Source organism: Thalia democratica, chromosome 8, assembly GCF_965202585.1.
Source record: "Thalia democratica chromosome 8, ktThaDemo2.hap1.1, whole genome shotgun sequence".
Classification (NCBI taxonomy): Eukaryota; Metazoa; Chordata; class Thaliacea; order Salpida; family Salpidae; genus Thalia; species Thalia democratica.
In genome coordinates this window covers 55,783,937-55,811,658 of record NC_139172.1, presented here as the reverse complement: position 1 = coordinate 55,811,658, position 27,722 = coordinate 55,783,937, and the positions used below count along the sequence as shown (strand labels likewise).

Genomic DNA, 27,722 nt, shown 5'->3' with positions numbered 1-27,722 from the left:
ATTTAGTTATTAAAGACAAAATCAGTCAGTAATTGTAAAAATAAATGCTTAAAAGCTTTTGTTGAATATTTTTAAAATTTAAGAATCTTCATTATTTTGTATAGAGTAGATTACATACTTCATAACTATGAAAATTCATAAAAAAATGCAGTTTAAACAATACAGTTTAGTTCAACAACTAGCTGTTTGTTTGAATTTGTTTACATCAGCTGTGTTTTTTAGAGCTTAGTTTGTTGAACTGTTTTAATTTCTAATTTAAAGGCTTTATACTAAATATTGCAGTTAACTAATTAAAACTCTTAGCAGTTTATTCATATATTTTACTGTTTGTTTAAAGTTATTAGACACATTCACAACACTAAAACTTAGCTTAAATATATAAGTACTAAGTTTTGTGGGAGTACAAATTTTAGGTACAATTAATTTTTCTTTAGAAGAACAAAATATTGAAAGTTTTGTTTTAATTTAAGTGTCAGCTTTTTAAATCTGATATGACATCAACATTCAGTGTATTTATTTAGATTTTATGATTTATAATTATTTATAAATTTTAAGTATTATTCAAAATACTATAATAAACATTTTATACTTACTTTAATACTCGTGTAAGCGTTTCATTTAAATTAAACACGACAATGCACGTCGTTTTATTATAAATCTTCTTCTTATAATGTTTTTACTTAGTGCTTAATTAAATTGAACAATTGCGTTTAGTAATATATATTGAATTTTTACACTATTAATACATTAAATATAGCACTTATTTTAAAACTTATCACGGAATTTGTTATGTTAAGTGCATGGGGGGGGGTAAATTGCCTTTTTCACAACTTAGTCTTGTTTTGTTGAGTTGTAACTAAGCTATGAGTTGCTTTTTGCAGATTTTTAAAGCTCAAAATATTTTTGAGATAAAGCTGGTTGAAGTCGGAGACTACAATAGTATTAATCAAGACCCCCAATACCTAAAATGACTTCCAAACAGGATTTTCCTTACTTTGAAAAAATGTCAGGCTAAATTGGCCTCAGTCAGGCTAAATAAAAAAAATTCGCGCACGAACCCTGATATACGCAATTTGTAGTATGTATTATAAAATTTTACTAACTGAAATAAAGTTTTTTGACATAGACTTATATGTATACTTTCATCTGTAAAATAACACTTTAGTTAAGTATTTTGAATCAAATAATTAGAATTTGACATGGTTTGAAAAGCTATAAGGGTTGAACTTAATATTACTAAATTATTATTAAATGAGCAGTTTTTGTAAAAGTTGTAATTTTTTTAAACTTATAATTCTATATCAGTTATCTATTGTTTGATAGATTTGTATATATATGTGTTATATTTCTAACTTGAAAAATAATTTTAAAATGCTCTGTTAAATTCTTAGTGACGTCACGATTTAATCTCGTTTTAAAGTTGATAAAAGCTTTTGTATTTAATTTATAAGTATATATTATGAAGCTGTATGTTCTTTCTGTCTTTAGATTTTTGCATAGTTTTTGTAAAGTTTATAACTGTATCACACATCAAATTGTAATTTAAAATTAAACTAACCAAATAAAATTTTGCTTTTCTATAAAAAATATTTTTTTTCTTTCAAAAAAAAATGAAATTTTTGACTAGAATTTATATAAAATTGAACATGGTTTTATATTTATACAGATAACAATAAATGTGATCAAACATGTTACTAAAGTTTTGCATAATTTTACAAAATAATTTTTGTTATTACATTTGTTTGTAGCTTTAAATTGTTCTATCTGACAAAAATCAATTCTAAGGGTTGGTCTAAATGTTAGCCATTCTGCAAAAGTTGAAACATTTCGTTTGTAAGTTTTATTTGTTGTCAGTTTATTTTTAATTAAATGCGAAATAAATTTAAAATATTAAGACCTAATCGAGCAGATTAAAGAAAAAAAAGTTGTTGTGCTCTCAATCTTGTACTGACGTCACAATTTCATTCCCATTCTGAGGTAGTATTTTTTTGTAAATAAATAAAACTGCCAAAAAAAAGAAAGTTAAATATGTCAAACAGTTTTGTGATTTAATTGTGCTGCTTGTAAACAACTGTATTTGACTATTAGCAAAAAAAAAGTAATAAATCATTATATATTGTAGAATAAGTAAAATAAATTTGGATGTGCACTTATTGTTGTTGTTTTTGTAAATATTAATTCCTTAATATTTTCAATATGATATTAAGCTTATTTTTCTAAATGCTTTGCTTAAGTAGTTTGAAAACTTCAAATATAGCTACTTGAGGTTTAAATTTAATATATTAGTATGTTTCCTTAAAAAAATCAACAGTTCATAATAAATTAATAATCATAATAAAAAAATCAAGAACATTATTGATAAAATGAAATAATATTTACAAGTTCTATGGTGTTTTTCAAGTTTGTTTTATGACTTAGTATTTTTACCATTTATTAGTCCTGGCTGTTGCAAGGTTCTGATGTTTCAAAGATTTTATAAAAGTCTGTAAACATATTATTTTCTAGACAAAATATTTATATATAGATTTTTATTACAAGTTATGTGATTACTTCTAAAGTTGTTTACTAAGTTTGTAACAACTATTAAAAGGCTTATTTGTTGCAAATTTTTGATTGTTTTTTTAATTAGTTTTCCGAAACAACAATTTACATAGAAAGTATTTGCTTGTTAAGTAGTTATTAAAGTCAAAAAAAAACTTTGAAATAGGGTGTTAAGTAAAAAAAAACTTTAAAATAGATTATTTGATTGTAAAATTTTGAAATGTGCTTAATTTTGCATATTGACGTCACATATCGTTTTTGTAGTGAAAATCGCAATAATTTCAATTATATATTGAAAATAAATTGCTATGGTTCAACGCTTGAGTTACCAGTGTAAAAGCTAGAAACAAACCATATTTGCACAGTAAATTAACTACTGTAATAAATTTGAAGTGTAGTTTGTAGACCATCCTAAACAGTCATGTTTTAGTTAAATGTACTATTTGGATAAGGTTGTAAGGCTCAACTTAGTACTATAAAATGTTTTTTGTGTTTGTCCATACCCAATAATAGCGTTGAATTTTGTCAATTTTTTTTCATTCTAAAAAGAACTGTGTTTAGTTAACTTTAGTATTAAGTATTTTATCTAGTATGTACGGTTAACAATTGCTTGATATTTTATGTTTGTTTTTTGTTATCTGTTTTGTCTTTCATTTATTAATTGTAAGTTTTATAATATTTCAAGTTTAATATTTGTACTGAAAATATTTGAAATAATGAATTATTTTTGTGCTCGATAAACTATGAAAGTTCGACTAAATACCATCAGGTTTATTCTAACAATTTCGCTAATTCATTAGTAAAATGTTTTAACTTAAAAGTTATCTGGCTTTAATACTTAATTTTATTTTTATCCAACTTAAACTGTTTAAGCCTGACTCAAAATTTAAGTTTATAATGCTAAAAAACTTTAAATTTTTTACTGAAAAAAAGTTAAATATAAAAATTAAAAGCTATAAAAATATATACTTACCAAGATATGATTTTTCTGAGTGTACTAAACAACTATTAAATGATTAAGTACTTATATAAGTTAAACACTAAAGCGAATAAAAGTTCTATTTAGAAGCGCTGTAAAGTTTTCGCTGACGTAGTATGACTGTTCCAACATCGAAATTGTAAATGTTTTAGATCAAATTAATTTGGAAAGTCGAATAGTATGATTAACTGCTTCTACTTCGTAGCGGGAATTATTTGTGCAGTCGGTTAGCAACTGTGATAAGATTTGTTTCTGTTAAGATTTAAAGATTTAAATCATTCAAGCCACGATAATTTTTTGGAAACACATACCTGAACTTTAACGTTCAAAGGTGCAAAATTAAAAGTACTTTAGTGTCTTTTTTTTTAAATCATTTATGTTTAGTTTCAAAATTTTAGTGTCAAAATCATTAATTAACTCAAGTACGAAGTTTAGATTACCATCTTATGACAGGCCATCATTTTGCAAATAAACATAGATACAATTTTTTTAGCGATAATTTTATATCAGTAAATACTTCAACTTTAACATTGGAAGAACTATTTTGTATTAAAATAGACTAGTATAAATAATATAATGACTAAACCGAGTAAAAGTTCAAACTAGAGTCGCTGTAAATGTTAAGTTTTGACTGACGTAACACGGGTGTTATTACTTAAAATCGGAATTTTTAAAAGGATAATTAAAGTTTAAAGTTTAAATAATTGTTCGTGATCGAGTTCTAGGTGCTTTTAATTATTTAGAGCAGTTGGTTATCAACTGCATTAAAATAAATGTTTATTAAGCTACTTTTTAAGAATTATCTCAACTATACCGGTTGAATATGCATAGTGTAGTATATTTGTTATCTGATATTTTAAAATCTGTGATTAATAAAGATATTTAAAGTTTTAGTTATACAATTATTGATGTAATTCTGTAATTTAATTGTTTTAGTAATGAAGTTACTATTATACAGATTTAAAAAATAATATTGAGTTTTTATATTGAGTTTATTGAAATTTTGTTTAAAATATTTACATTACTGAAATGTTTTAATGGTAAAATTAAAGATTAGCTATTTTTATTTTGTGTAAGCTTTTTATTCAATCTAAAAAAGTTAGCCTAATAAAATTATCTAACTTTGTTTTCCTAACTTAAGTTATTTTTTAGTTGGTTGATTTAATTAAACATCAAATGATCTATTGTGAAACTTTTTTGAGTTTGGTGAAAAAATCTGTTAAAAACTAATAAACTTAAAAGAAGCTATAAAAAAATCTTTTTAACTAACTATAAAAATATAAAACACATACATACTTTTCATAAATAAAAACTAAATGTATTGAAAAATTTAGCAAAGAGTCTTTAATACTGCAAAATAATTTTAGTTTATTTATTTCGCAAATTAAAAGCACATATCAATTTTATCAAGTTTAAACTTTCTCAGCCATATCAGTCTTTTAATTAGTTACCTAATTGTTAAGTTAATGGTTTTTAAAAAAGAAAACAATCTTGGAAGGAAAATATTTATAAATCTTCTTGCGCTCACGACTGCACACTTACGTCACGATTTTATTATCGTTAAAATTGCAAGAATTGGGCAAAATAAATTTTCACATAATTTGTAGTATCAGCGGTCCATGCTGAACTTAATTGCTTCTGTTCGTCATGTTTGCACCCTAATTAAGGCTGGTACAACAAAAAACATTAAATTTTTATTATGTTTTATTACTTATATTAAAACCACATGAGCTATGTGTATTTATACAATTTTTCTTCATAAATAACTTGTCATGAATTGAAAAGTATGGTTGATATATGTGTTGTATGATTGTTTTTATTGTAAAAAGTTTATATATTTATTGTTTATCATTTGTTTACAATTAAGCATAAGCTTATTTTTGCTATAAAGCTCGAAGCTAAAAAAGTTAAAAACTAAACTGAAAATAAAAAAAATCTTTTTCCTCTCAAAACTAAATACTGACGTTAGGTATTTTATAATCGTTAAAATTGCAAATAATATAAATTTAAGAACAAAATAATTTTTTCTTAACTGCGCAAATTTTATAATAGTACGAGTTATTTTTGAAGCTATATTAAGGCTTATATAAAACTAAATTTACAAAAATATTTTATGATATTCTTTCACATCAATACGTTTTCTTACAACTGCATAATTTTTATAAATGTATGCAATACTTTAACATTATATATGTTTGTTTAGCTTTATACTGAAATATTTTAATTGTGAAAAGTTTTACTTTGTTTACTGATAATTATTATATTTATAGTTTTGAACATACTTTTTAATTAATAACTAAATTTTTCTACTGATGTTTTTTTGTCATACACTAACTGTTGATTAAAAAATGTTTATACTTTGTTATTAACAAATCATGTTTTAACTTCATTTTTTAAACAAAATATTTATATCAATTTTAAATAAAAATTAACTAGTTGTAGGTGGATCTTAGTTTGAATTAAGATTTGTTTTTGATTAGGTTTCAATTTGAAATTTTTATTTTTGCTATTTTGAGTTATATAATAAATATATAAACACTTTTACTCATAAGTATAAATAAAAGGTAGCTTAAAATTAAGTATTTTACAAAAATTCTGTGAAAAAACATTTTTATAGTCAAAAAGTTCTTGTATAGTTTTGAGAGACTTTATTAAAAATAAAACAAAAAATAACCATGAAAAACCAACAAAATTAAGATTTAAATTTTTTTAGTACCTTATTGTATGTAGTTTTGTACTTATAATTAAATTAAATTGTTTGGTACAATCATTAAAACTCATTAAAAAAAACTTAAATAGAAATATATGTTTTAGTTTGCACTTAGATATGGGTTACACTAATTTATCTGAACATCAAGACTCATTAAAATAACAAAGTTTAATAGAAATATGTGTTTAGTTTTGTACTTATATATGAGTTAGTTCAACGTTTACAAATATTAAGAGCAAGTGAAAAACAAAAAAAATCTTTTCAAAAGCTCTCGTCGGGTAATTTTTCTTAGTTTAAAATCATTGAAATTTCACTATTTGAATGCTTGCAATTTGTGCCAAAACTATGTTGACATTTATGGAAATATTTATACAGTTTAGAACAACTGCGATATAACTGTTTGTTCATCTTTTTATCAAATATAATTTTGAAAGCAATGTTTTTTTCATATTTGTTTTAATTTTAATCAAAGTTTAGATCACTGAAGTACTATTCTAAGTGAATTTTGAAAAAGGTTTTACAATATCAAATATTTATAACAGTATTTGCTGTTATTAAATTATTTCTTAAGTATACAAAGAACATTTATATTCAAAATTAAGGCTTAGTTTGTAACTACTTACAATTTACATGTTTTATAGTATGTACATTTTCTTTAAAGTAGTTCAAACGAAATCTGATTTAGTACTAGTTGAATTTTGTTCGGTTAACGACTTTGTATTTTAAGCATATATAGTCAAGATGTTGTGATATTTTAAATAAAGTCTTTGATAAATCTTACATATATATAATATTTACGTACATTTTAAACACATTTTTATTAAACTTACTGAAAATATTTATTGTTACTGTGAACTATACATATTTTAATATTAAGTAAAGAATAAATACATTATGTAATAAAAATTTAACATAAATTAAAAATGTTTTTACTAACAAAACATAAGTAAAGTAACTGGTTAGCATTTTTACAAATATTTTACTGTTAAGCATAATTTTCAAAACAATCTTAATAGGGGTTTTCACTAAACTTCCCTTCTTTACACTTAAAAGTTTTGTAAGATTTATTTAAGTTACAACCTACTCATTTATAATATTTATACACATTAAACTAGTTTATTACATATTTTTTATTTTTGTTAATTTACTTAATTTTGCACAAAGAAATCATAAAGTTAATTCGCTTATAAAATATTTATTTGATGGAAAATAAATGAAACTTTTAACTTGAAAGCACAAGTCTGAAATATATAATATCGTAATATTTTTTTTTTCACCTTTTTGTTGCAAAATAAATGTAAGGCATTTTCAAGTTACAACATACTTCTAATCTACTTTATATAAACTTAATGTTGCTTTTATGTTTATTAGTTATTTTATATATTCTTGTTTTGTTAAGAACAAAAATATAAAAGAACTAGTTTGGATGTACTAAAATAATAATGATTTAAACTGTAAACTTGAAAGTAAACGATCGAAATTTAGAATATTGAAATGGTTCAAAAGCTAGTAATGACGTAACTACATTTGTTTCGTCAAATATCGTAAAAGTTTGCAAATAAACTATATTTTAATAAATAGCCGGCTCATAATACAAATTGCATTGATACTTTAATTTTTGAACAGTATGTAAAATACTGTGTTTGTATAAATATATTAATTATATACTTTATTGTTAAACTGTTTTAATTTTAGTTGACTTAAGTGTTAAAAGTTTACAACTTTAATATGATATTGCTTTTAAATGTTTTTTGTTACATTATTTTTAATGTTTATTGTTTTTGGTACTTGCTGTTTTTTTTTTATAAGAAATTTGATTTTGGTGTTTCTGAACTGCTTTTATAATGCTGTTGTATAAATTAATATTTTATTTTAAATTAGTTTCTGTATGTAGATTTGAAATATAAAAAAAAATATTACTTCTATTTACCTTTTATCATCAAAAAAATTTAACTGAAGTTAGATACGTATATTAAAAACATAAAATATTTTGTATTTTTAATAAGTAAAAGTGGGCAGCTTTAATTTTACAACTTTTTTATAAAAAATGGATACTCATATAAAGATAAAGTTTTTTTTTTCAATTTTAATTTAGAACTTGTAGTTTACTGAAAATAAAGTTTACCGTAATTTCTACTGAGTTCTTAATTCGATTCGAGTTGCATTCTGAACTTACGTAATTCCCGCTTTGAAATCTTAAAAACTCGAAAGCTTAAATTTTGACCACATTTTATAATCCCGTGAGTGCGCACAAGTTTCACAAAACTGTAAGAACAACTTGAATTCGATATTTTAAATTTATATTAGTTTTTTATCTCGATTCAAAAGACGCTCTCAAGCTTTTGGTGACGTCATAAGTTAATTTTCACTTTTAAGCTGTAAAAATTTACAATATTTTTTATTAAAAAGATTACTTAAGCAGATATCCTTAATAATTTCCTTGAAATTAAAGTTTCTAAAATTCAGTTTGTACAGCTAGAAATATTCCAAAAACTTATTGCTTTCATATACTTTATTGTCACGAATAAATATAGGTTTAGAAAAAACTTGTAAATTTTTTAATATTTTTATGTTACAAATTAGAGATTTAATTACACGCTTTGTATATACAGTTTACAGCAATTTAAGTTTGGATTTAACTAAATTAACATATTTTTGTAGGAACAGGAATATACACGAAAGTTAAACAATTCATTTGCGTTTTTCTTGTCTGATTTAATGGACTTGTTAAGCCGAAGTTTTGTATTGAAACTGATTCATTTACACTATCAACAAGTAAGTTTGTTTTTAATGTTTTATTACAAACTTATGAATAACCTTTTTAAAACAGTTAATAATTTTTATTATATAGTTTACTGTTTAATGTTTTTCTTAATGTTAAAACACCTTATGTATACTTCGAAAAAAATGTAAATAAGTTTTTAATTTTAAGTTGAACATTAATTATATTCAATGTAGGATTGCCTTTTTAACATGTTATGTTTGTTTAAAAGCAATTAAAACTTTATAGTTGTGATTATAGCTCCGAAATAAGTTCTTTAATTTTTACATTTGATCGAAAATTTTTGTATTGCCTAATTAAAAGTTTCAATCAAGTTTAAACAGATATTGTGTTGCAAAAGTCATTTACTAATCTACTCAATGTAAGCTTACAATAATATTATAATGATTTAATTTAAAAAAAAAATATTTTTTGTATAACTTTCTTCAGGTAGTACGAAAGTCCATTTGATTTGTTTTAAGTAAAATTTAAATTGTAGTTGTTTAAGATTTTTTTTTCAATGTTGGATAATGTAAAACTGTTAGTAAATAAAAAACTTTATGGTTTAATTTTAGGACGAAAAGCGAATCCAAAAATAATTATATTTGTTCATTTAAGTTGAAATGTTTTGTTTATTTGAAGTAGATTTGTTTACATTACAAATTCAAAATTTGAAAACACTGCAAAAATTTACATATTGTAACAAAATTATTTTTATGTTTCTATTTCATATGTTTTTTTCTTACTTTATAATTAAAAAAAAAATTATATTGAAATATAAGTTTCACACGTATCTAAGGCGTTAAAAACGATTAAAAGTAATATTTTTATTCAAGTACGTGATATTTGAATTAATTATAAAAGGTCATTTCATTTAATTTTCTGGAATTTAATCAGTGAAAATTCAAATCAAATTTCAAATTATTATGTTTTTTTTTGTTAATACGAAAAACTTTTTTAACTTCACTGAATATTTAACTAGTTTTAGAATTTTCTGCTTTTTTTTAATCGTATGTTCAAAATAATAAATAACAGTTAGTTTTTAAATATCGCCAATTGTTTGTAAATTTATTACGTTAACAGTTTATATACTTATGTATTACAATGATACTAATACAACCTAAATTAATTTATTTTAAAATTTTATTATGTATTATTACGCATAAAAAAATAATTATAAAACGTAAAAAAGTTTTTCAAAACCATATTTGTAAATTAGTAAATTTATGTATGATATTCAAAAAAGTTTAGTTTTCTAAACCAGGTAAACTAAGAAACTCTCTCTCTTACTAATTTTGTTCTTTAAACAAATTTAATAGTATTTAAAAGCATTTATTCAAAAACATCAAACTTTTTTAAGACAAATAACCCACCGTCATTATTTTAAACAAAACAATTAAAAATATTAAGAATAAAATAAAAAGTTCGTTTCATACAAGCAAATATTCAAGTTAAACCCTCACAGTTTTAAATCAACTTTTAGAGTTAATATTCCATTTAAGATGTAATTACTCTCCACATTAAAACGACAAACTTCAATGATATTAATCACCGACCTAAAAAACTCAAATACATAAAAATTTAAATAATCAATGAAAATATTAATATTTATATATAAACTGTTATCAGACTAACTAATAATTATCATCATTCCAAGCACTTCCCAAAACCTTATAAAAAAGTTTGTAAATATAAAAAATACTTATTTATTAAATATACTTGTCAGTATTCATGTTAATTTTTTTTTTGATTATTATTACGTACGCAATTATTTATAACTTTTTTTCTCCAGACAAACTATCGTCATACCAATCGCCTCAACAAAACCTTATAAATAGAAAAATTAATAGTAAAAAAAAAAAACATGTTTATTAAATCTTTTTATTAATATTCATATTAACTAATTTATATTAACTACTATTTTTATAATTATTTTTATATTTTCACAGACAAACGACAAACTATCTTCTTTCCAATCGCCCCCCCCCACCAAAAATAAAAACCTCCTAATGTTAAAATTAAATAAATTAATAAAAACTATTTAGTAATTAAAATATAATTCTTCAGCAGAGTTAACAATAAATAAATGGATAAAAAAATTATTTAAAAACTTAAATGCAGACAAACGACAAGTTATCATCGTACCAATCTCCTCCCCAAAACCTTCCGCTGTTGCGAGTCCATTTCACGCGAGTGGTGACGTCACACCCGCATTACGTCACAATAAACCTGCCTATGACGTCACACAAGACTCCCAGCCCCACGTTGAGCGTCATCAGCGGATTGTCAACGTTGGTTTTTAATTTAATAAATATTTTAGTTATATATACTACTTTTTTTATATTCATGTATAGTTTATCAATTACATAATATGTTTACTGTAGTATTTGATACATTTAATTACTTTTTTTATTAAATTAAACACCGAGCATAATCAGCTTTTTCCGTTATTTTTAAATAATTTTAAAAGTTATTTGTTTTTGTTTTAAAAGTTTAAAATAGAAATATTAATTTCTATAGACAATGAAGAATGTTTATTTTGATTAACTTTAAAGACTACTGAATATTAACATTTGCATTTTACAAGTGTTAATAGTTTCTGCATTGAAGCTGTTTTACACTTAAAAGAATTTCTTTTTTATTTTATTATTTATATTTTTCAGTTTGACGTCAGCAACAACTTTTACGAAAGCCAACAACAAATACGAATTGACTGAAAATTTTCAAAAACAACATTATTTTGTTGGGCTACTACTGAGCGATATCAAGTAAGTTACAATTAAATATTAGTTTGTATTAACTATTATAAAATTAGCATTTATTATAGTACATGATTAAAGTGAGAAAATTGTATTCTGATTTAACTGCACCTTTTTGTCTTTATCAAACTCAAAATGTTTTATGATCAGTGTATTACTAAATTATTGATCTTGAAAATTAATTCTTTAAGTTTTTTTGTTTTTAGCATTATTTATTACTATAACAGACGCTCCATTGAGTTAGTAGATCAAAATTATTTGGAGGTTTTTCAATTTTTTTATTAGTCTTACTGTTATAATTAGTAGGAGATCAATTGAATTAGTAGATTAAAATCACTGAAACACCATTTCAGTTGTTTAAATTACTATATATTTGTTTTTAATAATTTTTATATTAGTAGGAGATCAATTTAACTAGTAGATCAAAATCACTCAAACACCATTTCAATTATATAAATTAATAGATATTTTTATTTATTAATTCTTGTATTACTTACAGGAGGTCTATAGAACTAATAGATCAAAACCACTCAAACGCGATTGAGATGAATTCTTATTCGATTGAAACTCTCAAAATGCTGCTAATTAAACACGACCAAGACCCTGATATCATTTCATCTACAGAAGTTTGTTTAGTTTGATTTTAGTTTTTAATAACCCTTCTTGTAAATTATAGTTAAATTAAAATATTATTTATCAAGAAAAATAAAACCAAAATATTTGTTTTACAGACAAAACAATTGCTGTACTACCCTATCTTATCAAATGTAATTTAAGCTAACAAATTTCAACTCATTACAAATAGTTAAACATATATTTATACATAATCTGTACTACATAAAACTATCAATGCACTTTGTACTCCACGAAAAACAGTCAGGAAAAACAATTGTATTTCAAAACAAACATAAAGATGCATACAAGCTAATTTATTAGAAAACTAATAAAATATATATTCTCAGGCCAAGCAATCAGTGGTTTGATTATACTACCAACTATTATCAATTGTACTTCAAAATAAATATGTAATTATATTTCTCTACAGGCTAAGCAAAGTGTAGTTCGATTATACTACCCACTGTTATCAATTGTCCTTCAAGCCTTGCCAGTGATGTACAGTAACCAACCTATGGAGGGAGAGAAGAAATCACCAGGACACAGTTTGGTCGACCAGAGGAATATGGACAACGTACTTCAGATGATTGGAAACAGCGAGAACCCCACTAATCAGGTTCAAGAGAAGAAAATCAAGAAAAAACTGCAAGTAAGTAAATGTTTTGTTACGTTAAATATGAATTATAATTAGCGAGAACTCTACTAATCGAGTTCAAGGGGAAAAAAATTTAAAAAAAATAAATTTTAGGTAAGTTTTTAGTTGTTAGTTTATCTAAAAGTTTTTTAGTGAGAATCCCACTAATCAGGTTCAGGAAAAGAAAATCAAGAAAAAACTTCAGGTTATTTAATTTTGTATTTGAATAGTAACTAATATTAGAGATGATTTGTATATGGTTTTAAATATTTAGTGAGTATAAGTAAATAGTGAGAATTTTGGTTCATGAGAAGAAAATAAGAAAAAGTTGCAGGTTAATAAATTTGATGTATGCAAATATGTACTGGTATGAAATGAGTTGTTTGTTTAGTAAGTGATAGTTTATATGTGTGAATCCCGCTATTAAGGTTCAAGAAAAAAATATCTGGCAAAAATTACAAGTGGGAAGATGTTATGTATATTAGAATTTTTAGTTATGTACCATAGTTAAATGAGTGAGAATCCTACAGTTCAATTTCAAGAAAATAAGTTAAGACAAGTTACAGGTTTGTATGTTTTGGAAATTATTTCAAAGTATTAAGGAAAATAGTAAGTTAAAACAAAAATTCTAGTTAAAGAGTTTGTAGTAGTATTAATTGCTTTGTTAGAAAGGAAAAAAATATTGTAAATCTTGTAATTGAAGTTTTTTGAAAAAAATTTAAAATGTGCACACAGCGTATAGTAACTATCAGGGCTTGAACAAATATGCAAACTTTAAACTTTCTTATATTAGCACTTTTCAAAATTTGTTTTTGGTTGGAAGTAGTTAATGTTATTAAAAACTAAGGCATTATTTATATTAAAAAACCATTGGTTAAGTGCAACAATAAAGATAACAAGTTGTTAGGACATTAATAAAAAATTTATAAGTAGTTTATAATGGTAAAAATAGATATAAAAAATGTTTAAAAAGTATATAATATTTAAGTAAGTTGTTGAAGTCATATTGTTTAACTAATATAAAATAAGTTATTGATTAAAAATTAGGTTTACTTTTTAAAAATGTTTCAACAAATTTAGTTGTGATATTTTCCATGGTATAATATGCATTTATGATTATAAGTTTGTTCTTATTAAGTTATTGATTTATGATACAGTATAATAAGTATATTTATATAAAAATTACTTGAAATATCTATTACTACCATCATAAACTACTTATAATTTTTTTATTAATGTCCTAACAACTTGTTATCTTTATTGATGCACTTAACCAATGCACAATTAACAACTAATATGTGTGATAAAAAATAAACATGGATATAAATAATTAAATATAAATAATTAGGAGGAAGGCGAATTTACAAAGAAAGATTTACAGGTTTGATAAATAAACATGTGTGAATTAATATTTAATTTGTTTAATTAATAAATGTTTGTGGATAACAAAAACGTTGAAATTGTTATTTCAATGAAGTTATATAATATTATACTAATTTATAACATAAAAAGTTTTTTATTTTAGTATTATACAAAATATATGTGTGTAAATAACAGATGCGTTGAAATTATTATTCTAATAATAACTTTTGATGCAAAATACTAACTTAACATAAAGATTTCATTATCAATAAAATAGATAATAATTTGTGTATTAATTAATAAAATTATTAGTTTAGATAATAAATAAATCAAAAATTGTATAAATAACCAATGCATTGCAATTAATATTTAAATGATACTTTTGTATAAAACAAACTCAACATAGTTTTTTATTAAAAGTACTTTTTTAAAAATAAAGTATTAATGACCAAATTTTTTTATAACTAAAATGCATGAGTAAAAATTGGTGTTTTATGTACAGTAAACTTTATAAAGATAAATACCATTTTCAATTTGATGAAATCTTTGTATCAAATTTTTGTTGATTATAAGTATCTAACAGCAGCATTTTAAAATAACAAAAATAGCCAACTTCAAAACAGTAATGACAAATTAAACAGTACTCTTTTTTTATTACACTAACACACGTTTCTTTGTCTTAACGGGTTAACACACTTCAACGGAGCTATGTAGTTTCTTGATTTTCATAGCTCCGTTGAAGTGTGTTAACCTGTTAACACACAGAAACATGTGTTAGTGTAATAAAGAAAGATAAATGTTTTATTTGTTATTAACATATATTCTAGTGAACTTGTTACGCTCGGATCTTTCTTAAAAAACGCTTAAGTTTAACTTTAAAGAGTTAACTTCAAAACATTCATTTTATTTTTACTAAGAATCAAACTAAGCACTTTTAATAGTTTGTTGTGATTATTTGGATGAAAAGCACATTAAAACAAATAGCTTGTTTCTCTAAAACAAATATTGTAAAGTATTAAACTTTTGTTGGGTTTATATGTTTGGTTTCTATTAAGGATTTGCAACTTTTCTGTGGTTAGATCTTTTGTACATTATGATTATAAGAAAAATACTTATGTAGTTTTTAATTCTAGGCTGAATTTAAAATGGTATTTAAAAAAAAATATTTTGTAGAAATTTTCCAACTAAAAATAAGTCACAAAATGAATAATTTTTTTAACTTTTTTAATGTCATTACCTTACCAAGTTTTAGTGAGATAGATTCAACTACAGTTTAAGTAAAAAGTATTTATTAAAAAAAATATATATGTTAAATGACAATTCGATCTAGATAGTTTTATTTATTTTATCAAAAATAAACATTATACGAATGCTAAATATAAATTTTAAAAATATAAATTTGCTATGATGTTTTTCTTGAAAAAATAAGTAAAACAAGTTCGATTTAATTGTCATCTAAATAATTAAAATTTATCAACATTAATTAGCAATATTAAGTAAGATTTATTTTGTAAAATTTTTGCTTAAAAGTTAACTTTGTATACATAAGCATGTTCGTTTAAAGTAAAAGAAACATATAAAAATGTTGAATTGTAATTTTTTTTTAATAGTTAAACATACAATGTAAGAACAGAACTTATCTGCTGTTTTTTATCAAAAGTAAGAATGTCTTAATAAGTTTTAAATAGCAAACAAAATCGGTAAAATTAACTAGTTTACTTATATGATTGTTTATTTACACTTATATCGGACTTTAAGCATGTTTATACTGATTAATAAGAAGAAATACAAAATACTGTATAAAAATCTAATTAAACTTTTCAGACGACTATGAAGTTTACATCAGGCTTATTAGCGTGTATTTATTAAAATAAATAAACATAATAAATATAAACATATTTCCAGATGACTCAGGAGTCTACGTCGGATCTACTGGCGTGTTTTTATTGGCTTATTAGGAGCACGGACGCGAGCGAACTGAAAACGTGGTGGATTTCTCTTCCCTACCACCACCTAGTGGCTATTTTGCAAGTCGTCTACCACTCGGTGTCGCAATTTGAAATGAAGGTTTGTTTGTGTAAAATGTTTAATAATAATAAATAAAAGTTATTACTTTTATAATAAAGGTTGGTTTGTTTCAGATAAATGTCTAATGGTAGTTTGTTAAATATGTACTGTGAATTATAATTTTTTTTAGCTAACAACAATAATTAATTTCTCACCTAAAAGAAGTTCATAAGTAAAACTTTATGTTTATTGAATCAGTTTTTATGTTCATGCCAAGAGAGAACTTATTTGTTAGGAGAAAAGTGGTCATATAATGTTTTACAGTTTTAATTTTTTTTTTCAGGACAAAAAGGAACTGAATGTTGGACTGAGCAGCAGGGGAAGTGTAACGCGGTCCACCGTGGGAGGAGGAGGATTCAAAAGAAGCAGGTTGGAGGGAGTCATCAGGGGAGAGAATAGCGCGAGGCAGGAGTTACTCAGGAGGAGACAACAGGGTTGGTTTATGTAGTTTTTATTTGTACTATTTGTGTGAGTTATAGGGGTGAAATATTGTCGGGTATGCATTATTGAAAAGAAGGCAACAGGGTAAATATTGTACATATATATAAATATTATATATATCTTACATATATATATAGAAAGTATGGTGGTTGTTTAAACTCAATCACTTTCTACAGAACCCACTTGAAGGGCTCTAAATAATTTATTAGTATAATGGGATTTTTAAAAATACTAGTACATATGTTTCATAAAAACAAAAACGATTGTCTTTAATCTTCAGCTTGTTCAAATTTAAAATAAAAAGCACTTCGGTAAACAGAGATGCAAAAGTTTTACAATAAACAATATGACGTAAGAATTGATTAATTCTATGTATATATATATTGTAAGTTTTTGTACAAATATTTGTGGTTTGCACTGTTGTATTTTGAGTTATAAGTGGATAAAACAGTGCATTATAAATTAAAAGTAAAAAGTTTTGAGCTGTATAACTGCTATGTTTAAGAATTTTTTTACTAACGCTCTGCTAAACAAAACTTTCCAAAATTGCTGCTAGTTAAAATATTTTATACTTGTTTTTTGTTTCGCTTTTCATTTAAAGAAAGTTCCATTTTCAATTGCTGAAGTAAAATAGGAAGAAAATAAAATTTATAAGCCTAAATTTTTTTTAAATATAATCTTCCATACTAATTGTAGTTACTAAAGCTAAATTATCAAAGTTTGTAAATTTTCAAAATTTTTCACGAAAGTTTTGTAGTGACGTCATATTTTTTTAATCAACATTTATTGCTTAAAAAAAGTATAAATACAATTATACATTTCCACGTAGTACATGAAACTTAAACCTCTACCCAACATAATATAAATTTGAAGGCGTTTCAACAACGCCCAGCAACAAACTACGATTTTTGTACCTACAGTACCCTAACCTACTGGCTACTTTTTAAACAAAAACCGTATTAAGTTTAACTTATTGTTTTAGTTGTTCGCATTTATGGTTTATATACAAAAAGTTAGTTGTTGTTTGTTGAGATGTTTTTTCTAAAGCTAATTTTGACTGTGAATACTTGAAAAGCTAGAGTTCTTTTTTGAAAAAGTTCTTTTTAGTTAATGTACCTAAATTGCACAAAGTTTTATTTTTTATCTTGTCCGGAGGATTTTATAAAGATAGTTAGTTTAAAAAGAGTTTGTTCGAACAAGTTTAAAATAAACAAGTTTATACAGATAAAATGTGCACATTACTTGCATATGTTTTTCTAAATTAAAAAATTTAATACAGTTCCACGGAATTGTGAAATATGTTTTTTTTTCATATAAACCAGCGGTTCTTAACCTGGGGTAAGTCCCTTAGGGGGTAAATTTTCTTTACTACAAGCTGCAGGGTTGCCACTTTACCTGGAATCCTGTAAAAACCTGGAATTAAGGAAATTTTGAAAAAACCAGGAAAAATCAGGAATTTTAACAATTTTCACTTGTTCAGTAGTAAAATTTCGATTTGACTCAAAAAATCTATCATATAAATAGAAAACTTTTGTCATCATCAAAATTAAAAAAAAACGTAATTAATGTAGCTTTACAGTATGTTTTCAATATTTTTATACTATTTAACACAGTTTAATACCTTAAACCTAATTTTAAACTAGAAATAGACCCAAAAGTGTGTACTTTTAAAAACCTGAAAGAAATTTGGAAAACCTTGAAAAATTTTTTAAAAATGAGTGGCAACCCTGAAGATATGTAAATTAGTGATTATTACCTTTTTTAACTATAAGTTAGTATTTAACTGTAATTGTTTTTAAAATAAATTAGCTCTTTAAATTTTATTATTTAAAATAATTTTTAAGCTAAAGTTCAAACTATCTAGTTTTTTTCCTCAAAATTAAACACTAGTTTATATATTTGAGATAAATTTGGTAACAATCTTCCAAAAAGGGATAAAATATAAAATAAGGTCAAGAACCGCTGATATAAACTATAGTTAAAAATATGCAAATTGTTAGCCATATCCATTAGTTTTTATTAGTATTATTTTGTTGACATAAAATTATAACTTGTATATTTTCATAAAATTCACATTTTTCTTCAATTATTTGAAGTATTTATATATTGTTAGAGGAACGTGTGTCTTTTTCAATTAAATATTTTGCAAGTTGTTGTTATTATATTTTAACGAACTTTTTTTGTTCGGACCTCTTTTAGGTGAATTATGTATAATTGTTATGTTTACTATGGTGTCAATAGTTTATAGAAAATGCGCAGATTTTTTTAGTTGTTGTTAAGTAATTTGAAAAAGGTCAATTATTAGAAAAAGTTATGCATGAAACTTTTGAATATGTTTGTTAGAAAGTATAAACGTTTTGTATTAATTAAATCTTGAATGTTAATGAGAACAGTTTTATATTTTAATCTCTCAATGTAAAAAGCAAAACAATATAATTAATAATAATATATTGAAATTCATCAAGTTGTCTTGTACAACTTGTAACTACCAAAGTATTAAAACTTATAAAATTCAACATTTTTGTTCGAAAATTAATTAATGACGTCATATGTTTTTTACACTTTTTGTTTTTGCTTAAAAAACGAATAAATACATACTTTAACAGTTTGTTACCAGTGTCTAATCCTCTTCCGATATTAACATAATTTGTATGCGTGATCAAAACGCACTTTAACAAATCAAACTATAAATTTAAATAAAACTCTTTCAACTAAGATTCTGATTATCATTAAATTATGTAAAATAAGTGTGTTATTACTGTTTATACTTCTTCTTTAAACTTAAAAGCTTAACATTTATTATTTAAATGTTCTTAATTGACTTTCAAAGTTGAATTTGACATTGAATAATTTTGAAAATACAAATATTTGAAGTCGGAACTAAATTTAAATAATATGCAGAAGACACTCAGTACAACATATAAATATGTTCATACTATTTTCGTTAGTGGATACATGTCAATAAATAAAAGTTAATTAAATAAGTGTTGAAAAATTGAATTAAAGTGAAAATAGAAGATACAATGTGTATATACGTTTCTGATATTTAAAAAGTTCATCATACTAAATGAAGAATTGACGGATTAGCGAGGGATAAGGTAAGCGGGCCGGATAAGCGAGGTATAAGATTAACAGGGTCGGATAAGGGACAATGAACTAGTTAATTAGACAGTAGTGAGAAATTCGCTGAAAAGAAAATATTTCTACATACAAATTGCAACAAGTTTTAAAGTTCAAAATTTAGTATGAAAATTCATTAGTGATGTCATATATGTTTTTTCACAACAATTTGTGCTTAAAAAGGTGTCCTTTAAATATTCTCACCGACAATATCAAATCCTCTTCAAGATATCAAATTTCAGATTACTACTTTATTTTACTCGAAGAGGTCGCAATATTTTTGTCACCGAAACCTGGTTGTAAATAAAATGTTTAATTTATTTCTTTTTAAATAAGCTTTTTACATTTCAGTAAATTGAGAAATCTTTTTTAGTTAAGACAAATAACTAAGTAAATATTTATTAAAAATTATAAATGTTTGGTTTTAGTTAATTGTTGTTTCTGAATGACTACCGTTTTATATTTTAATCTCACAATGTAAAGGGCAAGATAATATGATTAATAATAATCATCAAGTTGTCTTGTACAACTTGTGACTACCAAACTATTAAATTCTATAAAATTCAACATTTTTGTACGAAAATTAATTAATGACGTCATACATCTTTTATCCATTTATTTACTTAATAAATATATAAATACTTGCACAATACTACCTTAAGAGCTCAATCCTTTTCCGAGTACGATATAGAAATTAATTTAAATGCGTTAAAAAACGCACCATAACACTAAATATTAATCTGTTAATAAATAACATATATTCTGATTACTACTACTATTGAATTATAGTAATGATCAGAATCTAAGTTAAATTGACTTCTAACTATTACTTTAATTAAGTTACAGTAGAAATAAAAACTTAGTCATTATATATACAGTTAAAATACTATAATTTTGTCATAAAAACGTTTTAATTTTCTCACTTTTGTTGGAAAATTTATTAAAATGCTCTTAATTTGCTTTCAAAAAATGAATTTGAATGTAAATATTTTTATATATTTATTTATAAAAATATTACTTTGTTTAGATACACAAAACGGACACAGTTTTGTTTTAAAAGTGGCGAAGCTAATGTACATAATTTAAAAATTATCTTCTTTGATAAGTTGTGATAAAAGTACAACTTTTTAACTCAAGGGTCGGCAAACTGCGGCCAGCGGGCCAAATGCGGCCCTCAAAGTAAAAAACGGAGCGGCCCGCGAGCTCCTTTTCAGCCTAAAATATACATTTTAATAACAACAAAAGTTTAAGATTTTCTAATAAAAACTCACAGTTAGGCTCTTAATTCAAAAAACATTATTTATTAGTGCTCTAATATTGCTTAATTTATCATTTTTTGATCTTAGATAAAATTTTTATACAGACTACTAGAAATTTTTTGAAATAAATGCGGCCCTCAAAGGTGTTTTTTTAAACAATGCAGCACGCGAGCAATTTTATCAGATCATAGATGAAATATGTAAATAATATATGTTTCTATAGATTATAACAGTTGGTTATATAATATAAAGAATTGTTTATTTAGCTTTATTGGTTGTGAAGTCAGAATAAAAAATGAAAAAGTTAATTATCGGAAATATTTAACAATTTAAAAAAAAATCTTTCGATTTATCAGTGTGGTCAGAAAACCTTGGATCTTGGAAAAACCTGAAATTTGACTATTTAGGTTGACAAGTCTAATTTGAGAGCAATTTAAAAACTAGAATAAAAGTTTTGTTGAAAAATCTTTACGTAACTTGAGATTAAAAGTCCTAAAATATTTTTTATCTGACCAGGTAAAACTAATGATATTAGTATAATAAGTTTAAAATTTGTTTTCTTGAATAAGTTATGATAAAAATGAAACTATTTAAAAATAACTTATTATAAAACTGAAATTTGTAATAATATATATATGTCTGTGATAATATTAATATTTTGTTAAATAATTTGAAGAATTGTTTATTTAATTTGAGTAAATATAAATGAAGTTGTTAGAAAAACTAATTGATAGTCATAAACGCTTATTATCAGCATGCATTTTAAGTTTTAACTTTTTGTTGATAATGGTATTGATAATTATCTTATTTATGAGATGAACAAATTAGTTTAGTAAAAACTTTATTGATAAACAAATTATACTGAATGTTCCAAATTATAAAATTTGAAAATATTATAAAAAGTATGAAATTACGTCATTTACAGTTAGTTAATATATTTCTGATTCCAAAAAGTATAAATACTGCTGTGATCTTATGCGAACAGAAATATTGTATTACTATGTATTTGATGTTTGATAGTGTTAAGGCTGCGCACACAATGAAAAATATAATATAAACGATCGTTTATTTATTATAGTCTTTATACTTCACAAAGGGATTCAGTTTTTTTACTTCAAGTTGTGTGTTGTTTTACAAAATGATCTTTTTTTTTTGTATACCTAATTTGTGTTTTTCTATTAAGTTGGTCAAGTTTTGGTGCTTTCATTGAAAAATACAAATAATAATAACCGTCCATTTAATCTTTGAAAATTGCTCGCTGAATGTACTTATATGAATATATTTAATATTAATTGTGATAAAAATAAAAAACTTTTTTCGTTAAAACCCGCGACTAAAACAGCGGATAAACAAAATTTTTCATCAATTTTATTTTGCACAAATACATTGTAGTGACCTCATATATTTTTACTGGTAACTTTCACTGAATATTCAGATACATTTGGACATTGAAATTTAAATAAATCTTATGCACAACATTTCGAATGCGTCAGTGACTGATTTACTCGCGCGTATCAAACACACATATACCCAGGCCAGGTTGATTGAACCATTTTTATAATAAGCATGCTTTCTTATTTTAGATTGTGACTTACTTGATCACTTTTTTTAGGTTGTAAGTGTATTGGTTTATTTTCTATCTTCGCTAATTGATTTTACGCATACTTTTTAGCTCTTAAATTTTTCAAGTGCTAAAGCCACAAAGGATTTTTTCCTCTTTTACGGCGAACAAAAAACTTATTCAGTAAATCCAAACCTCTGCTATAAATAAAAAACACTTTTTTTTGACTGTAATGCATTGAAAGTTTTACTTTTTCACTGTTTAGCTTTGCAACACGTGTCGTTTTGTGTCCGCAGCAAAAGTACGTAATTTAACGAGAGGTTTTTTGTAGATTTTAGAAGATTTTTTTTGACTATTTTAGTATTTTTTGCGTAACTAAACTAAAGCTCGTAGATTTACGAGAGGTGACTGTATTAGGTAAGATGATGATTACGTAATATTTGACGTGAGTGACGTAATTTACTTTATTTCGGAGTAAGATCTAAAGCTGTCCGCCAATCAAAAATTTCGATTTGCGACATGCTTTATAGCTAGTGCGGCATTTTATTAAAATTATAAAAAATATAAAGTGTTTTTGATGATCGGCATGTTATTTATTTACCATATGAGTATGTTTTACAAAGCTTAGTGCAGTATAACTAAAATGCAGGAAATAAAAGTTACATGCTATAGTTTAAAGGTAGGAGTTCTTTTATGAGAAACTTAATTAAATTTTATCAGAAACTTTTCTGGACGTATCTTTTCCTACTTCAATTTTTAAAACATAAGTATAGAACTAAATACGATATGAAATCGATAGAAACACATTGCAAAGTGTACTTACAATACAAATATATCACATATATAGTTTTTTATTTAAAAAATTTAAAACTTGCTTCTAAAGTATTAGTTGTTTCTAACAAAAAAGAACGTCGTAATCCATAAGGTTTCACCAAGAATAGTAATCTATAAGTAAAATAAGAAATCTATAGAAAGGTTCTCATGTAGTATTCAGCAATTCTTAAAAGTTTTCTTTTGAAGTTTTTAATTATTACTTGTAGAAATAAACTTTATGCAACTTAAATCAAATACCATTAGCTTATTTTTGAATTATATGTTTTTTATTTTATTGTTAAATTTTGTAGGTAACCAAAAAGTTTAATATCAGTTGGTCGTTGATAAGAATTAGTTACGTTTCGTATAACAAAGGTTACAAAAATTTCATTTGTATTTTAGATTTTAACAATTTACAAAAAAAACATTACTTGTTAAATGTTGAAGTATATGAGTTTTCTGTGAAATTATTTCACTTTTTAAAATTTAATGATTAATAAATTGTAACAGTTCAAAAAATTTCAGGCTTCGGAGTTTCTTTAAATAAGTAGCATGGGTTTTAAATGTTTGTTGAAATAAAATTAAAATTTTATGTTTATCAATATAGCCTCAAAAATATTATTTTTTTCAGTAAAAGTTTTTATTGCAACTTGTAATTAATAGCAACTGAATAGCAACTAAATTTTGTTGAAAAATTTTTCTAGAATACTTTCTAATGACGTACATGTAATTTATCGAACTCTTTCAAGCACTTGTAATATAAATATTGATATCATATGTTATAATCACATCCAAGTAATACTAGTATGGTACCGTCCAGCAGAATTTGAATTGCGTCAAACTTTTTATTACTGACGCATCATTTACTAGATCATATCCAAATTATTGTAATCACATGACAAATATTTCAAATCAGTTTGTTATATGTTTTCCTATACAGAACACTATACGATTTACGATGCTTATATTATGAAATAAATATTATTTAAGTTTTAAATTACCACTAGGGTCGGCAAAACTGATTTCATAAAAAAAGTCCTTACAACTGAGTTTAATCGTCTTAAATTTGTCAGTATATTTTTCATATCTTTCTTTGAAATTGTCGTTATCTTTAGTTAGATAATTATTTTTCTATGCAGAAAGCCGTAAATTTAAACAATTTTTGAATGATTTTCATTCTCATTTATTTTTCGTTGGTTTTATGTATTTTTCCAGTTACCAGCACGAAAAGTTTTTAATGACGTCATAGGTCGTGAAACCACAATTTTTAGTTTCAAGTTTAACTTTATAAAAAAAGTTAATTCCAAACGATAATTCCATAAATGGTAGACATTTTGTAAATTTGAAATGCGATTATGATCTTTTATATCAATCGCATTACAAAAACCTGAAAATAAGATAAATTTTTGTTCGCCATGAAAGCTCCGTTTAAACGAATTAGTTCGTATACCAAATAGATAGAATTGCCTTATAGGTGAACTACAGTAGAGACATTGATGAGGTACGCACAAAGCCTCAAAAAAATTGACTTTTTTATATTACATTTGTTTATAGTTATTCTTAATTGTATTATTTTTTAAAAGTTGAAGCAATTAATTAGATAAAATATACTCCGTGTCTGATTATAAAAAAGCGTTTTATCTTTATTAAATGTTATTATTTTAACATATTCTGTTACTTCCTATTTGATTTTTTTTTTCTTATTTCTACAAGAGGCATCACCAAATTAGTGTATAGTAGAATGAATATTTATAGAATAATAAATAATATTAAAATAACTTAATATTACTAAATAATAATAATATTTTTTAGGTGGAAGTAACACCTTGGGAAGGGACGGACTTCGTTGGAACAAGAAGACAGAATGGAAGCAAAAAGTTGAAAATGGCGGGAACTTGAATCACGTGGTTGAAGATAATCCGTTGTCAAGGATGTTTAACACTGGTTAGTATGACGTAATAAGACTGAAGTTTTTGAAAAACTCAGTCTGACTCAGGCTAGTTTAAATACTTTTTCTAAATCTGAGGGTAGATTTTGTGGCTATAATTTAAATTTTTTTTTGTAAGTTTTGTTATATTAATTTTCTTTTTGTTATTATTTTAGTACTTATAGGAATACGGGTTGATTAACAGTATTTTCTTTATTTTTGGATCATGCTAATATTTTTAATTTGTTATAAACTCAGACAAACTCAACTTATCTTGATGTAACTTAGGATAGTTGTTGGTCCTTAAAATTTTTTTATCGTTTCAAATAGTGACGATTCTGTATTAAGTTGCAATGTTCAATAAAGCTAATATTTGATTACATTAGTTAAATATTGAGGATATAGACAAGGGTTGCCCAAACTCATTTTCATAAACGCTAATTTTACAGAAAAACTGAAAAAATAACTACTTCCTAAAAACTTAAAAAAACCTGGAATTTAAAAAAAATTTCATAAGATAAGTAGAAAAATTTTGATTTATCACAAAAAATCTACCAAATACATAAAAAAATTTGTCATCATCAAATCTTTTTTACTAAGTTCACATTTTAAAGTAGCTTTAAAGTATCTATTTTAGTAGTCGGCACGCTATTTCGAATCCGTGAACCTTAAATCACAAAATTAAAATTCTGTGCACCCCAATTTGCATTCTCTCGCGCCGCTAGTGTTTAAGAATATGTAAACACTTTTAATCGTTTTTTTTTACTAATAATTCGGTAAAACTCCTTTAATTTTTACACGCTAACTTTAAAATAACCACTTTACCCTATCCATTTCAATAAACTTTTAATATCGATGATCTAATTTTTACAACAATATTTTACTCGTATCACCCAGGTCTAAAATACTAACTAGATTAATTTAATAATTGTCACTACCCCAGTGAAAGAAATTTTACATAATATAACAGAATAGAACTAGGAGAGTGCAAAAGTGGTCGTTTTATTAACAACATAATGGTCAATAAGATATCAAGGTCGAATATGTCTTATATGTAGAAAGATTTAAAAAACTTTAATTTAGTTTCTGCACGAAAAAAAAAATTATGTACCCCAAAATAAGTTTCATGCACCCCAAAAGTCTCGTGCACCCTAAAAAAAATTCATGTACACTAGTGTCACCGTGCCAACCACTGATCTATTCAATGTTTTTTACCTAAAACTTTAGTTTTAACTAAAACTAGACTCAAAAACAAGTACTCTAAAAATCTGGAAGAAAATTTCAAAAACCTGGAGAAAATAAGCCAAAATTCAGTGGCAACCCTGTTACAAACTGATGAATATCTAGTTTAATAATCTCGCAAAATAGAGTCTTGTTGTAAGGTAACGGTGTTTAGTCAGCAAAATAACAAAGTTTTTTGTTCTATTTTTATTTATTTTTAGTTATATAAAGTTTGTTTTTTGATAAGTTTCTAATAAGGGTTTCGGATAAGGAGTAAATTAATTAAAAAGTAAAAAAAAAGTTTTTTAAAATTTTGCTAACTCGGCAAATGTTAGGGGAATCACCGTAAGATTACAATCGGACCCCGTGAAGTGTATGCCCTTTATGGTCTTTTACTAGTCACGCCCCTCTTTGGCCCCTTTGCAGCTTATAGCTACTTGATTTGGTAAGATGGACCCAAAAAGGGCCACCTTTGTGAAAGCCTGTTATGAACTATACCTTATAGACATCTTGGTAGTTTAATACTGGTTCGATAAATATACTTAAACCCTTATTAAGATTGTTCTTAAGGGTGTTTGTTTTCACTTACAACCTAATAAGTACTATAACTGTTTATTTTTGTAAACCATGTAACTATGGCTAGGAATTAAGAGTTTATTACTAGTTATTTATTCCTATATCTATGACGATATAATACTTGAAAGCATACTATTGGTAAGTTTGCTTTCATTGGTAAAAAATATAGTTTGATTTTTTACATATTTGTGTTCATATTTTATATTTTAGGTTTAGTTTACTAAAATCATATATTTAAGTATAGAAATTTGAAGGTTGTTGTCAATAAACTTACCTACGTCTACCTGCAAATAAAAGCTTGGTTTAACATAAGCTAAGAAGCTATTTATCCGCAAAAAAACTCGTTTGAAAATAATTTGTAAAAATAAAAAATTCT

General features: G+C 24.5%; 1 protein-coding gene across 1 annotated transcript in view; it reads left to right on the top strand.

The window, feature by feature from the left end:
* LOC145843324 (dedicator of cytokinesis protein 7-like) overlaps positions 1–27,722 on the top strand; it is a 105,016-nt gene that overhangs the window by 60,668 nt on the left and 16,626 nt on the right. Inside the window, exons 24-31 of the mRNA XM_082950786.1 lie at positions 8,892–9,005; positions 11,113–11,282; positions 11,655–11,759; positions 12,250–12,376; positions 12,796–13,014; positions 16,267–16,428; positions 16,712–16,862; positions 25,435–25,566. Of these exons, the coding sequence (XP_082806912.1) occupies positions 8,892–9,005; positions 11,113–11,282; positions 11,655–11,759; positions 12,250–12,376; positions 12,796–13,014; positions 16,267–16,428; positions 16,712–16,862; positions 25,435–25,566 (1,180 nt within the window). The remainder of the gene's footprint in view (positions 1–8,891; positions 9,006–11,112; positions 11,283–11,654; positions 11,760–12,249; positions 12,377–12,795; positions 13,015–16,266; positions 16,429–16,711; positions 16,863–25,434; positions 25,567–27,722) is intronic.